At 44.8% G+C, this 16,029-nt stretch overlaps 1 protein-coding gene across 8 annotated transcripts in view; it reads right to left on the bottom strand.

Annotated features, from left to right (window-relative positions):
* Positions 1 to 2,768: 2,768 nt before the first annotated feature.
* The window catches only part of SCMH1 (Scm polycomb group protein homolog 1), a 189,939-nt gene continuing 176,678 nt past the window's right edge, over positions 2,769 to 16,029 (bottom strand). For 7 of the 8 annotated variants that reach the window (XM_081308957.1, XM_081308951.1, XM_081308952.1 and 4 more), the window contains 4 exons: positions 9,303 to 9,497; positions 6,128 to 6,193; positions 4,935 to 5,077; positions 2,769 to 3,885 (listed from right to left, as the gene is read on the bottom strand). In XM_081308957.1, coding sequence (XP_081165083.1) covers positions 3,760 to 3,885; positions 4,935 to 5,077; positions 6,128 to 6,193; positions 9,303 to 9,497 — 530 coding nt within the window. In that variant the 3' untranslated portion in view covers positions 2,769 to 3,759. Of the gene's footprint in view, positions 3,886 to 4,934; positions 5,097 to 6,127; positions 6,194 to 9,302; positions 9,498 to 16,029 lie in introns of those variants that run through there. The other variant, XM_081308956.1, reaches the window with a different exon arrangement.

Here is a 16,029-nt window from a genome sequence, read left to right as displayed (position 1 = left end):
GGTTTTATTACTTACACATTAGGAGTCTGGTTAAGGAAATTGGTGCCTGTGCCAGTATGTTGGAGTATTGACCCTATGTTTTCTTCTAGCAGTTTCAGTGTTCCTGGTCTAATTTATTAAGTCTGACCCATTTTGATATGACTTTTGTGCCAATAGGTAGGAATCTAGTTTCACTCTTCTGCATATGGATATCCAGTGTTCCCAGCACCATTTGTTGAAAAGGTTGTCTTTTCTCCAACATGTTTTTGGCACCTTTGTGGGTATGTGAATTTGTCTCTTGTCAATTCCACTGGTCTTCTTGTCTACTTTGATGCCAATATCAATGCTGGTTTGGTTACTATAGCTCTGTGGTACAGGATCAGGCACTGGGATGTCTCCAGCATTCCTCTTCTTGCTCAGGATTGTTTGGCTACTCTGGGTCTTATTCTTACAAATGAATTTCAGGACTTTTTTTTTCTAGTTCTGTAAAAAATGTCATTGGTATATAAAAAATATTTTTAGTTGTAGAAAGCCAGAAAACCTATATTTTTTAATTTTTATGTGGTGCTGAGGATCGAACCCAGTGCCTCACACATGCTAGGCAAGCCCTCTACCACTGAACTACAACCCCAGCTCCATCATTGACATTTTGGTAGGGGTTGTAATGAATCTGTACAGTGCTTTGTGTAGTATGGCCACTTGGACAATATTTATTCTATCAAGGCACTATTTCTTATGGTAAAAATGTCCCCTACCTATAAATAAATTGGCCTCAGAATCCTAAACTATAGGCTTCTTGAGTGCAGTGCCTCAAAATGGCATGGCCCTCACAGGGACCCTGGAAACTATGCCTATCATATTGTTGTTCAAAGAGATTTGGCAATCTTGGAGCATCATGCTTCTAAGCCAAGGTGGGTCCTGCATTCTCCTTGATGTCCATTCCCTGTACCTAAGCCATCACCTGGGCAACCAAGGAGAACAATTCTTGTTTATCCTGGTGACTGTAGCCTCTGCAAGGCCTGCCTTGCCCCACCTGCTGGCAGCTGTTTCCTGTCTGAGGACTTCAGACTGCATCTAGCCTCCCCTATGGGAGTCTTGAAATTGAACTATTCCTTGGATGTAAGGTGAGGTATTGTACCCATTTTTAGCTGTGGAGTTTGGGCAATTACTTGAATTCTCTAAGCTGTCTTTGGGTTTATAAGATAGGGGAACATAGTTGTTATCCTAAAGGGTTGTGAAATTTAAATGAGATGATATACATAAAACTCAGCACAATAAGCACTTTCAAAATTGAACATCAGTAAAGTGCCTACTCTTGGTGATGAGCAAGTGGGGGTGTCCATTCAGCTCCATGAGGCCCAGCCTCACAGCATCTCAGATACAGGTGTTAGCTTCAGTGTCTCGGTCTCTTGAGGCAGTAAGGAGGATGTTCAGAAGTTTGTTCCTCAAGTTCAGTCGGGCCCTCTTTGGGAGCATCTTGACTGAACAGCACAGCCACCCAGGGCCTCATGCTCAGGAGTATAGAAAAGAGGGACTATTGTAGTTTGGCAGCCTTGACCCGGCTGCTTTAGTGACTGTGATTAGAACCTCATAGTGGCCAAGTGGACAGGATATGACCAGTTATTCATGCTATCAAGAACATCAAGAACTAGTTACTGGTGAAGGCTGGTAGAGCCTGCAGAAGTCTCATCCAAACCTGATGGGCCTAAAGGAGGGAAATGACCCACCCAAGGGTCTATAGCAAGCAGGCAAGAATCTTAGCCTTACAGTCAGGTAAGCTGGCTTCAAACTCTTCTTTGGCCTTTCCTGCCTGTGGGACCTGAACTTTTCCTTTGTCTATAAAGGGGGCTTGTTGTGAAGATTCAGTAAGATAAGTATAATTCCTAAAGAGCATTTTGTGTGGCACAGGTTTATGCAAGTGTTGTTACTGTTATGGTCAGTGTTAGTCAACTGTCACTCTGACAAAATCCCTGAGAAAAACAACTTAGAGGAGGAAAGATTTATTTGGCGCCTGTTTTCAGTTCCTAGTTGGCCAAGTCAATTGCTCTGGGCCTGAGGTGAGGCAGAACATTATGGCAGACAGATTCGGTGGAGGAAAGCTGCTCAGCACATGACAGCCAAGAACAGAGCCAAAGACAAGATATAGTCCCCACGGGCCTGCCCCCAGGGGTACACTCCCTCCCACTACACCTGCTACAGTTTCTGCTACATCTTAAATTCATACAGCTATGAATCCTTCAGTGGATTAATTCACTGATAAAGTTAGAGCCCTCATGATCCAGTCACATCCGCACCTCTGAACATTACAAGCCTTCACCACATGAGGCTCTGGGGGATGTTCCAGATCCAAACTATAACAGATTACACTGCACTGAGCAGTTGCTCCTTATATTTTCTCTCCAGCTCCTGAAAACCCTAAACTTTGTCATAAGCATGAGGGTGAGGATGAAGCCAGCTGAGGCTCTTCACAGTTGCTGGCTCTCATGCTACTTCTTACTGCCCCATAAGGTGTAACTGCTAGGCTCCCCACTGTCCAGCTGCACCACAGCAAAGCCCTGGGAGGGCAGAGAATGGATTCACACAACTGTCCTGCTAGTCAGTTGCTGGGACCTTGGTGGCTTCTGGAAGCTAGCCTGTTGTGTAGGATTGCTGGGATTAGAAGAGCTCTTAGGGACCGTCTAGTCCAAGCTCCTCATTTTATGTATGTGAAAATCAAGATGGAGAGGAGAGTGATCTGCTCACTGAATGCAGAGTGACTTAACTGTTAACTGATTAAAAAGACACTGGCATCTGTATTGGTTTTTATTTATAAACAAATTGACATAAAATAAGTCCAGATGGCAGCAGGAGCAGCTGAGCTGCTGACTTGCTTACAAGGAAGCACAGGACAGCGAGGAGGCAAACATTCCAGCCTAGAGACCCTCCCCCAACCACAGGGCCTTTTTGGCCTAAAATCATTAGACCCAATCTTCTGCAGCAGTTCTGGTGAGGGTAAGGAACTGTGGTGGAGACCATGTGGGAGAGCTCCCATCCCGCAGGAGGGCTGGGGCTACAAATGGCCCACTGGGGGCAGAGAAAGGCAGACAGTATGACCCTCTCCTCCCCATGGGAGCACGTGGGTCTGTCCATTCCAAAGAGAAGCACCCTAGGCAGTGTCCTCTGAAAAGGGGCTACATCCATTGGGGGCCTCTCTGGGACCAGGGTAGGGTAGTATCCCTACTCTCAAAACCCAGTGTCTGGTGCAAGAGAAGTATTACCCAGAGTGTCTGCCCAAGTCCAGAAACAATAAATTAGCAATAAGAAAAGATCTTTTTTAAAAAAGGTAAAGGTTTGCACCATGAGTTTGTGGAGTCTGGGATCTGGTGGGAAGGCAGGCACTGTGGGGCAGTGGGGATGCCACACCAAACCCGGGAGGAGAGCGGCAGGGTAGGGGGGTCCAAGGGCTCTTCCTCTGCCACTTGGACGGTGCTCAGTCTAAATTCCTGGTGAGAGGATAGCTGGGCTTAAAAAATAAATAGAGGGGACCTCAGAGCCATGGCAGGGCTGAGGGGAAGAGCAGCGCCAGCCCCAGGCCCATACTTGCCCCTCCTTGGTCCTTCATGGAAGGACTCATCATGGCAAGAGGGGTGGGGGTAGCAGTGGTGGCTCCACATAGCCTCCTGGAGTCCTGGAGTGGCCTGAGCTCCAGTGAGGTGCCTAGGAGCAGGCTGGTAGCCTTCTTCCAAGGAGAAGAATGCCCCATCTGCCCGACCACTCCCTTGTCTAGGCTGTGCCTCCTGTTCAGAACTTGCCCTGCTTCAGCCGGTCAATGTGGAAGGAGAGCTTGAGTGCAGGCCCCAGCTTTAGACCCATGTACTTCATCATCATGTCACTGCGCAGCAGAAGCAGGGCCTTGCCATCGATCTCCTGGAGATGGGGGTAGGGGGGAGGTGCCATCAGAGGCCTAGTTGGTCTGACTGCCCCACGTTCTGATTAAAGGCCACCCACAGAAGTGCCAACTGCATGGAGTATGTCATGCTGCTGGGACACTGAAGCCTCCCTGTTCTCCCCCTTTGCCTCTGAGCATCCCTCTTCCCCAGGCATTGACTACCAAGCAGTCGCTTAGATCCTCACACAAGCTTGTACTGTGTTCCTGGGAGGTGGTTCCCCACCCTCCAAGCCTAAGACCCAGCTCAACTCCATCTCTTCCAGGAAACCTCCCAGTCTGTGTACCTGGCCTGTGTTTATATTGACCCTCAACTGCTATTCTGTGACTCATCAGCTCTCCTGAGCAGCAGAGACTCCTCTGCGTGAGCTGGGCCAAAGCAGAACTCACTGAACAGCTGCATGCCCTTCAGGCCTGTTCTAGTCACTGTAAAAACCTACCTGGTGTGAAAGACATAAAGGAGCAGTGACCTACTCTAAGTGCCCAAAGAAAGAAAAGTATCAAGCAGCACTGGCTGAGGAGATGCAGGCTTCAGACCCAAATCAGGAGTATGGTCGGAGCTGGGGGATCAGGGGCAATGCTGCCATGGAGCCAAAGGGTCACTTCAAGAGATGTTGAAGGCTCACAGAGGAGCAAGTAGATGATGGGGGACTGATAAGGTGTGTGTGTGGGGTCACTTGCTAGGAATTCTTTAAAAACTTGGGCTGAGGCCCCTGATTCTCATGCAAAGGCAGGTGGGAAAGCAAACTTCTGGGAAAAGGGACTGAGGTCCCTGTGCTTGAAGCTGAGCCCCAGTCCACAAACCCAGCAGGAATGTGGTCAAATCATCCTACACTAATTGAATAAAGTGGACATTATGCCCAGTGGTCGGTCTGAGACCCCAGATTCTGTTTCTATGTTTCTATGGCATCTCCTGCATTCTGTTTCAAAGGACCTAGAACAAATGGATAGCTAATGCCCTTTAAAAGTCTACAGGCTACAGTGGCAAAATTTCTAGTACACATGGGAAAGGTCAGACAGAGGCACCTACATGTTTTCGAAAGAGGTCAGCATGGGGTCCAAGCTGAGGATCAGCTTCCCGGACAAACTGCATCACGTCCTCGACTGTCCATGAGGAGGGGTCCCGGCTACTCAGTCGAGAGGCTTCCCGGCTTTCCAGGTATCGGTCAGACCCTGCAGGAGAGGGAGGCGCCTACCATAGCGGGTGGGTATGTCCTCACCACTCCCTGGGCATACTCAGTGGCCTTGCAGGTGATGCTCGGTGGCAGTCGAGCATGAGCAGAGGGACTGAGGCAGCCTTGGGAGTCATGAGTTTTTCCACAGAAGGAAAGTCAAATTGACTTTAATAGAGGACCTTGTATGCCACTAAAAACCACTGGCTCTTCTCAGTGACAGGTAGGTTTGAGCAGAGGAGTGATACACACCATCTCAAAATCAAAAGGATCCTTTCAAGGTCCATGTGGATGACACATATTAGAAGGGAAGGAGTGAAACAAGAGACCAGTTAAAAAAGAAACTATAAAAACCCAGGCAGGAGACAGCTGTGGTCTACACCAGGGTGGTGGTGGAGAAAAGTGATCAGATAGGTGATCAGTATTCCAAATTATAAAGAACCTCACCATTGTCAGTTCAAGTCACCTTTAAAACAATCCTTGAAGGAGGTCCTCGCCATCTTTAGTTTAAAGAGAAGGGAACCCAGGTCCAGACAGGTAAAGAAACTTGCCCAAGACCATACAGCTAGGAAGGAGATACTTTAGTGCCCTGGCTCTGTCTTCTACTCCCATTTCTGCAGACAGCTTATCTCAGGCCCCTGCTTCTCACCCTAATATGTACAACTGGTGGCTGCCCTTCAAGGAAGGCTGCTTGTCTCTGTGACTAACTGAGGCAGGTGAGGCACATCCATAAGAGACCAGACTAACAAACCCATAATTAATCTGGATTAATGAAAGAAGACAGGGTATAGACTCAACATCTAAATTCTTTGAAACAAATAATTCTAGGGCCAAATAGAATCCTCTAGTCTTACAAAGGTTTTCAGGGTCAAAGAGGTTTAGACCATGACCTGGCAGGCAGACTCACAATGTGTTCCATAGGAAGAGTGGAGATCCTAGGAGGCCACAGTGCCATCTGAAGCCAGCGTCATGAGAGGAACCTATCTCAAAGCACCACCCAGAAACAGGCCTTGGGGAAGATAACAATCACAGAAAATCCCTACATACATACCTGGGGAATGATTTAGTTTCCAAAATGATTCCATACCCCTTCTTTCATTTGATCCTTTTAACATTCCTGTGGAAAGACCAGGTTGGTATCAGCAGCATATCTATTTCCCACATGAGGAATACTTTGCATATGGGAGACCTGAGAGGTGGGACAACTTACCCAAGTCACAAGGCAGAGGAGGTGAGGCTAGAATCAGTTCTCAGCTCAACCTCTATTTGAGGTCTCTTTCTATCCCATTTTGCCACCTGGCTGCGGTGGGGGTGGGGAGATACCACAGGCTTCTTCTCCTGACTCAGTCTTCATGAAAACTCTCTTTCTCCCGAGGTCACCTTTCATTGCTGATCTTGCTGATGGAGTCTATTTTTTTCATACCTCACATGTCCCTGGGCTGGCGGAGGCCAAGCTGGGGGTATGGAGGTGGCATATTCCTGCTTCCCCAATCTAAGATCATCCACCTATGAAATGTTCTTCAGAGGCCAAAAATGGACCTAATCATCTGCTTTTCCTGGTCACAGTTATATAACAGATCTCTAAGTTACTACCCCTTGTTAAATGAAGACCTTTTGGTACTTGCTCACACTTTCTGTCCCACACCAATTCCTTCCATTATCCTTAGAAGTGATCCATTTAACTACCATGACTCCAGCGACTTTCACCTCCAGTCTACTTCAAATTCCTACTGCCAAGGCCACTGTCTGGTTCTTGCCATCACTTGGAACAAGTCTACTTCAGAATTTTATTTTTTGGTAGTAGGAATTGAACCTAGGGTCCTTAACCACTTAGCAACCCACTCAGATCTTTTTTTTTAGACAGGGTCTTGCTAAGTTGTTGAGGCTGGCCTTGAACTTGTGATCAGTCTCCAGAGGTACTGGGATTATAGGCATGTGCTACCACACACCCAGCAACTTCAGAATTTTAAACATTCCATTTGCTGACACCAACCTCTCATCTTTGTAACTCTCTTGAGACTTACACGTTCAGTACAGGCATTGCATCACATTCTTCAGCATTGTCCACAACCAGTAGCTGATGACCTTACTCACTCTCCTTCTAGCTCCACTGATTTCCTTACATACGCTCCATTCCTGCCCCATCTTGCCTTACTAGCTTAACTTAAAACCCTATTCTCAAACTGTCTTTTCTCATTCCATATCTAGATTACTAATAACCACAGAAGAAAACCACAGCTCTGTAAACTGGCAAACTATTTCTCCAAGCATAGTTGGGCCCCTGATGTTTCCTGTAAATCCTCCCTTACTTGATCCATTTCTCCTAGACTGGTCCAATCTTTCAGCACTCCTAAGCTCTCCCCTACTCAGCCCTCTCTTTGTCCACTGATGGACATGATCTTCCTTCTTACCCTAGAGAAGGTGTATTCCCCCCTGCTTAAGCCTGAACCACCTGTCTATGTCTTTGATTTTTCTTCCTTCCCACTACCTGCAAGGTTTTCTCCTCTTCCCTATATTCTTTTAACTTTTTGGAAAGCTCAAGTTGTCTACTGACAAACATGCTTGAGTATTCCCACTCTAAAAGAACTTCTTTTGAATTATAGGCCCTCTCACCACCATCTTTCTTTCTTCTTCTTTTTTTAAATCTAGTTGTCAATAAACTTTTACTTAGTTTATTATTTTATATATGGTGCTGAGAATCAAACCCAGTAACTCACACATGCCAGGCAAGTGCTCTACCATTGAGCAATATTCCCCAGCCCCCCACAATCTTTCTTTATTCCTAAACTCCCCTTGATATGACCCCAACCTCTCCCACCATTGAAGTCACTCTTGCTAAGATAACTACTTACTGGCTCAACAGATACTTCTCAGTCCCTCTGTGACCACATATTCAGCTGTGCTCTCCTTAGAACATGGCTTGTATCCCTGGCCACCACACTATCAACTTCTTTTTCCCCTTACTCTCAATGTTCCTTTGCCTCCTTGGCAGGCTCTTCTTTCTGTTCCTAGCTCCTGTACTTTATTGGTTCCCAGGATGCCATCATTGCTCAACAGTTCTTTTTATTCCACACATTTTTGTGGGAAGTCATTCACTTTATCCTTTTTACTATCTACATGCCGATGACTCCCAAACACTTCCCTCCAGACCTGGGCAGCTGCTGCCTGCTGGGTGTCCTCGCTGACCCTCGAACTGGCTCCCTCTGTTCCTATTTTTCCATGGTTGGTTCTTTTGGTGAATGGCACTGCCTTCCCTCCAGCCACCACAGACAGACATCTAAACCTGGAAGACATTCTCCACTCCCTCCTTTCTCACAATCCTTAGCTCTGACAACATTTACCTCACGGATAACTTTCTTCTGTTTCTAAACCCCTTTCACTAATTCAGGCTGTTTTCATTCTGGTTGGCCCACTCTTGTAAATCTGGTAACTGATCTTCTAGTATGTCCCTCCTCAAGTCCATACACAATATAGAAGGCAGAATCCTGCTGGAAACAAAAACTTGGCCTATGCCTTGTCTCTAATTAAAAGCCTCTGGTAGCTTCACATTGCCTGCAAGATAATGTTAAAACTCATTGGCATGGCATGTAAGGTCTCCAGTGATACATGCTCTGACCCTTCCAGGCTTTGCTCTGTGAAGCCCTGTTATCACATTTATGTTTCAGCAATATAAAACTACACACACTTCTGGGGCCACCCATATTATCTCCTATCCCTTTGTCCTTGCATATCTCCTCTTCCTGGAACCCTCTTACCCCTGTCATGACTATTCACACAGTTTTAGACAAGGTACCACTTGCTCAAGGAAGCTTCCCTTAAATGCCAAGCTGGATTAGGTGTCTCTTCTTGCAGTTTCCATACTATTCAAAGCATATCTGTCACTGCATTCGATATTGTTTTATAATTATCTTTTTAAGTGTTTGTCTCCCTTACAAGACAAAAAGTGATTTCTTTTTTTATACTCCCACCAAACACATGGAATGAGTCTTTCCTGTTTCTTTTGTCTCCCAGTCTTTGGCTTTTAGTTTCTACTATTCTCAAGTTAACCTCAGATTCCAATTGCTTTCCAGGTGCCTGATATGAAGCATAATAGTGGGTTCAGCCCCAGTCCCACCACCATACAGGGGGCAACAGAGCTAGGTTCCCTCTGGCTTCCCAGAGTTGAGGAGGAAGGAAAAGAGGAGGGAGGGAGGGAGACAGAAGGCCCCAAACTTTGGTCATCTTACCCCTGGAGCATAGCCTGCGCACAGCTGAGGCAGTGCTCTGTGGGAGGCCGCAGGAGGGAAGCAGGGGCCGGTACCCAGAAGTTCGAAGATTCTGGGAGGTACTGACAAGGTTGGTAGGATTCAACGTAGAGTCCATTGAGTCTGTGTGTGGTGCCAAGGACCGGGCCAGACTATTCCCCAAGACAAAGGTTTCACCTGGAAAACAATACAACCGGGGGTAGAGCAGGGGTGAGCTTTCAGAGTGTTGGTTCTCAATACCAGCTGAGAGGGACAAGAGGCAACAAGACATAAATCCTTGGCTGGGACTCAGGAGACCTGTGTGTCAGTCATGGCCCCAACTCTCACCAGGTGTCCTTAACCAAACTCAGTGTCACATTCTGGACTTTGGCTTGCTTAAAGACTCCTCTTCTTAGACTGGATAGTCTTTAAGATTTTTTTCTGCCTGGATGTCCTAAGATTTTACAGATAAAGAGAAAAATTTTATTTAAAAAATGGAGTCTCTCTAGCATGGAAGAAACTGCTCTAGAGCAGGGATAGGGGTGCCACTAGCTATCACCAGAAGGGATACATTTGCTCAGAAGAGGGTCCTTTAGAAGCTGACCTCTGCTGAACCACCAGGACATCTCAGAAATGATGCTTGATGCCCAGTTAAAGGCCTGTCTGTAAAGGATCATCTGCTCCTACTTTGTTCCCTCCGTTTTTATTTACCCTGTTCAACAGAAACTTTCCAGGGAAGCTTGGGTTGTACACTGGGGAAAGCTTGGGCTTGGAGATGAGGATCAGGGTTAGAATTTGACTCTGCCACTTAGCAGAGTGCTTCCCTGAAAACCTGTCTCCTCACCTATACCATGGGAAAGCCATCTACATAAGGGGTAGCCTTACAAGGGGCTGGAGAATGTCAGAAATGAATGGCTATGAAAGCCATTGAAAGGGAATCTCACCCTGATGTTTCTACACCTGGCCCATGTCCCAGCATCAGGCAGCAGCATGCAATCACAGCACTCAGGAACCCAAAGCTGACACCCTCTTGTAACCAGCTTCTACCTAGGCCAAGTTAGTTCTTTAGCTCTGTCCACTGCATCCTCTGTATGGGGAGGGGGTCCTGGGTACCAGACCATATCAGTGTTCTTCATGATTTTTAGAATGAAGTGTGTGGATAATGCTTGGGATTCATTCAGGGACTCTGATAAACACTAAATTTGTTTTCTGACACACAGTAAGACCTCACTGGCAAGATGATTTAAAATTTTAGGACAACTTCCTAATACCTAAAACTGGTCAGCGATCATGTGCTCAAAGTCAAATCTGGCATCAGATAGCTTATTCCTCTTCACAGGGAGGTTAATTGTGGATGCCCTTTCCTAGAAGGAGTTCTGAAAGAAGTCTCTGAGGCTCCAGGATCCCTACACCATGCCTACTTTTTTTCTGCAGATGAGGCTTCTGATTTTCCAGAAATATGTAGCAGTTCCACTTTGAGACATGAACCAACCAAGAAGCGGGAGACCTGGATTCTACACCTGGCTTCTGCCTTTCACTAGGTATGTTATCCTAGGCAAGTTGCTTTTGTTCTCTGAGCACCAGTTTCCTCATGTGTAAAATTGGGGAAAACCATTCTGTACTACAGAGAACATTAAAATGAGAACATGGAATAGGTTGTGAGAAACTGTTACTTTGTTATTATTCATAGTTGGAGCAGCAAACTTTAAAAATTGTTTTGATCTAATTTCTGCAGTTCTCAGTAGAGTCACCTCACCCTTCCAGCCATTCAATAGAGTCACCTCACCCTTCCAGCCATTCCACCCTTCCAGGCCTGCTGCTGTCTGCCTCAGAGGCCAATAGCTGTGACACATAATCATGACAACAGTGCCAGTGCTCACCAGATGCTGATGCAGACCAGCGGGAATCTCTTTCTTTCAGCAGCACCAAGGATGCTGAGATCTGGATTGTGATTTGAGGGGCCTGAACATCTGGATGGTGGCATCTGGACTAGGCAAGATCATTAAATCTTGTCCTAATGAGATATACTAGAAAAATTAAGCATCATGCCAAAGCTCTGAGAGGCCCTAGACATTTTAAGGCTGATCTTATGGGTCCTGCTGCTTTTGGGTAGGACAAGGTCAGGGTAGAAGACCACAGTGATACTTTCCAATTGTGTTCACAGAATCTGTGGATCCTCCACAGGGAGGCTCTGGGCCTCATTCCAGTTTCTATTAATTTTGATACACTGGAGGCTAATGTAATCTTATCTTTGCAAAAAAAATTACTACTAAAACAAGTTTCACTGGTTCAGGTATCTGAGGTTAGGGCTGGAAGATGAGTTCTACTTCTAGAATGATCATTTGTCAATCATCAGTGCCTTTTTCTGAGATTCAGTTTGCCCATCTATAAGATGGAGATGAAAAATCTTTAGTCTTCTATGATCAATGTAAATTAAATTTATTGTTGCTATGCTGGAGACACGACAGCAATCATCATTCAACAAGTAGTGGAATGATGCTGCCACTCTATTGGGTACAGGGAAATAGGCGGGAGGCCCTTACCCATGTACTCACTTTCTGGGAGAAGCAGCTTTTCTCAAAGTGACTTGAGAATTAAATGGTGGAGAGGAGCCTAGAGGTCATGGCCATGGGGAAAGGGCATGGGGAGGCAAGTGTTCTGGAGAAAAGTAATGGGAGACAAATACCCCAATGGCAGCTTGGGCAGGGAACAGGGCTACAGATAGCTTTTGTTCTTTTGGAATGCAGAAAGTAGAACAAGGGGCAGGAGTTAAAAGAAGGCAGATTTCAGCTCACAAAAGGAAGGCATTTTAGCTGGGTGTCGTGGCACACACCTGTAATCCCAGTGCCTTGGGAGGCTGAGGCAGTTCAAAGCCAGCCTCAGTAACTTAATGAGGCCCTAAGCAACTCAGTGATATCCTTTCTCAAAATAAAAAATAAAAAGGGCTGGGGATATGGCTCAGTTGTTAAGTGCCCCTGGGGTTAGTTTTTGGTACAAAAAAATAAATAAATTAGGCATGTTAGATTTTAGTCTGAAAATAAAATCAACTGCCAAAAAAAAAAAAAAAAGGAGCAACCTGTCATTGGGAGTATTTAAGCAGAGGTCAGAAAAGCACTCAGTGACCTCAATGGCATTTTCTACTTCTGAGGTTCAAGGTTTCCATGTTCACACCTACCTCTCCCCTGTAGAATGAACTGAGTGAGTATGGAACTAGAGCTTCGGATCTAAGAAAATTCTCAGACCAGCACAGGACTTGGAGATACAAGCACAATCCTCGTGCAAGCTGAAGGTGTTAAAAAGCATCCCTTTCTGAACCATGTGGCCCACATCTTCTCCTGCCTATTCACCCATAAATCCTGTTAAATACCATGTGACAATTAAGGTGATGGACACCGAGAATGGTAAACACAAGATTGTTATTCAACTGATGAAACATTTAGTCTAGTGAGAAGGATGAAAAAAATGCAGGTAAGTTAAAAAATTAACTCTTATAAATATCACAAAGGAAAGGAATGGGGCATCCAGGCAGACAATAACAGGGGGGTCCTTTTAGATGAGGAGACCAAGTTTCTCCCTGACAAACTTGATGTTTAAGCTGGTCTGCAGATGAGTAGAGCCATCTGGGAACTGCACATGTGCCGGACAATGTGCTTTGATTAACCACAAACGTGTGATTCCTGAAAACTCTTGACAATTCCATGAGGAAACCTACGTGGTGATGAGAGGCACCCTGAGAGACTTCATAGTTCTTACTTGGCTTTAATCTCGGTGAGTCTTGGGATTTGGGCAGAAGAACCACTTTATCACTAACTCTGGAGATCAGGATGGCAACTAGAAAGAAAGGCACAAGAAACTCATTGTCCTGGAACAAGTGAACCACCCCCTCTATCAGAGAGGAACATGGGAAATCTCAAAATAGCAGACCAACAGGTTAATTCTAGATGGACTTCAGTTATAGCTAAAAAATAGTTACTGCTAAAACCAACAGTTGGTGGGGCCCATCACTATCAATTTTTAGGGGACCTGAAGGAGCCCCTCTAACTTAGTCTCCATAAGACTTGTCCTTGATTCAGTAAATGTGGTCCTAAAGAAGGGACTCTGCTCTAACACTGACTTCCCCAGAAATCTTCTCCCCTCTCCTTTCAACCCAGTAATTGTTCATCACAACTGTCTATGTCAGAATACCTCGGGTCCATGCTCTTAATCACGTCCACATCCCACATCTCTCCCTTTCTCAGCTCTTTGAGCCCAGGGGTTGAGTCTGTTTCATCTCTGTATCCCTAGAGTTCAGTATAAAATCTAAGACAGAATGAGTATTTAATAAATGTTTGATGACTTAAACAGCTGGCCTGGTCCCTCAAAATGTCCATGTCATGTCATGGAAGATAAAGACAAAAGAACTACTGTAGTTAAAGGAAGCTAAGGAGACAGCATAATGAAATGCAGTGGATGATCCTTCATTGGATCTTGGATTGAAAATAAATAGCTATAAAGGACATCACTGGGACCACTGGGGAAAATTATGATATAGATTGCATATAGCCAGTATTTTCTTATTTCTTGCATTTAAAAAAATATTTATTTTTTAGTTGTACACAGTACCTTTATTTTGTTTGTTTATTTTTATGTGGTGCTGAGGATCGAACCCAGGGCCTCACACGTGCTAGGTAAGCACTCTACCGCTGAGCCACAACCCCAGCCCCAAATTTCTTGCATTTTTTTATGTTAAATTCTTATTTTAAAGAGAGATAGACAAAGGTATTTAAAGGTAAACTTTCTCATCTGTAGTTAACTCTCAAATGATTCAGTAAATAAACACACAAACATACATATGCATACGTGTGTGTATATATATGTATATATACACACACACAAACATACATAATATATATACACAAAAGTGTATATATATTATATAAGACAAAAGTTTGTATATACTCATTCAGGAAGAGAAAAAATAAATATTGCAAACTTAAGTGATAGTACAATGAGAAACCATGAAGGGTACATGGTTTCTCATTGTACTATTTTTACAAGTTTTCTATAGGTTTGAAAGTTTTCAAAATAAAATAATGAGAAAGTAATTGTCTCAATTTAGGAATTTAGACAAGGAAACTGAATCCAAGATGAAGTCTACCTGAGCTTTTGGTGGCTGTCTGCCATGTTAGAGGTGTACAACCAGTTAGGCCAAGATCATAGTGGTAGGGTACTGTGGAGACAAGCTGGAAGGGAGAGAGCTCTAGTATGCACCCAGAAAACATAGGTGGTACCTACAGATGTCAAACTAGTAGAAATATGTAGTCAGGTACACGGGCAGGAGTGATAAATATCAAATCCAAAGGGCAAAGCAAAAGACAACTCTTGCACAATTAAGCTCAGTTATCAGAACAACACAAGAACTAATAAAGGACCAGGAACAGAGAAAAGGGTCACTAAAGCAGGCAAGCAGGCAAGATAATTTATGAGGCACAGAGGAGTTAGGAATCCAGGCAAGGCTCTGACTTTTCTGAACACAGTTAAAAGGCTCATTCAGGGAAGCAAATAGAAACCATGGTGGGAGCAGAAAATTTGATGAGCACCCACTATAAGGAAATTGAGCTTAGAGAGTAAACAAGGGCACAGAATTGGCTCTTTATCAGTCTGAAAGTGGGAGAAGGGAAAGGAGACAGAAAATGAGAAAAATGACACCCTATTCATTGTCTCTTTCTTAGCTGGTAGAGCAGGAAGAGTCTGGCTGCTTGCTCCTCTTATCTGGTAGATGAATCAGAGAGAAGTAAACTGGAACAGAATTCCCAGGAAAGGTCATATTCCAGTCCCAAACCACATTCATGACTTCAGGCCCAGTCTCTGAATGCTGCTGCCAGTATACTTTTTCGAGTTCTTAATGACAGTATTCCACTTAAAAATTCTGAGATCCTATTTATTTCAGAAGCATTTTTCTCTTTAAATGAACAGCTACCCTTGTGGACAAGCTACCCACTCTTACGTATCCCTGCTTTTAGAATCAGGTAGGCCCAGCTTTCATGACAGAAATGCAGCTCAGAATTCCTCAATAGCTGCAGATATTTAAAAACTTGCCTTTGTTTGTACCAACTCCACCGTGTCTTGTGCAACATTCTAACTGCAGGTAAGAATACCTTTTCTGTTCTCAAAAAATCTAATGCTGAAAGGAAGCAATCTAGAGCAGGTTGGGTGAGAAGTTCATCCTGAAGAAAAGAACCAGAGACAGGAGGCACAGATAGGGCTGCAGGGACCAGATGGTCTGACGCCCACAGGAATATTTACAATTCAGCTATCTTTTGTCCCACCTGCAAATCATACAAGTAAGGCTCATTTGGGTGTAGAAGTATAGATGCGGCAGGGGAGAAAAGGACTGGGCAAATAAATGGTCACTTTCCTGAGACATTCTCCAGAAGTAGCATTTAAGTCAGAAGTGGTCCATTAAAACTATATTGAAAGAAAGAAGAGAGAAGACGCCACAGGAACAAGCATTGAGGGGCACCTTTCAGACCTGTGCTTTCTTTCCCAAGGGGAGACAGCACAACCCCATACAGACCACACCTCTTCTCAGCTCTTCGGCTTGGGACATGGTCCACAGATGTCTTTTAAAAGGCCTTTCTCCCTTTCAACAGTGACCTACCTTGCTATGTTAGGCTGAGCTTTCCTTCACCCACTCTGTTCTGCGTCCTGAACTCCAGATTAGAGATGTGAGTTCCATTCACTCTTCAAC

Source organism: Spermophilus citellus, assembly GCF_964194105.1.
Source record: "Spermophilus citellus genome assembly, chromosome: 9".
NCBI lineage: Eukaryota > Metazoa > Chordata > Mammalia > Rodentia > Sciuridae > Spermophilus > Spermophilus citellus.
This window is presented reverse-complemented; position numbering and strand designations above follow the sequence as displayed.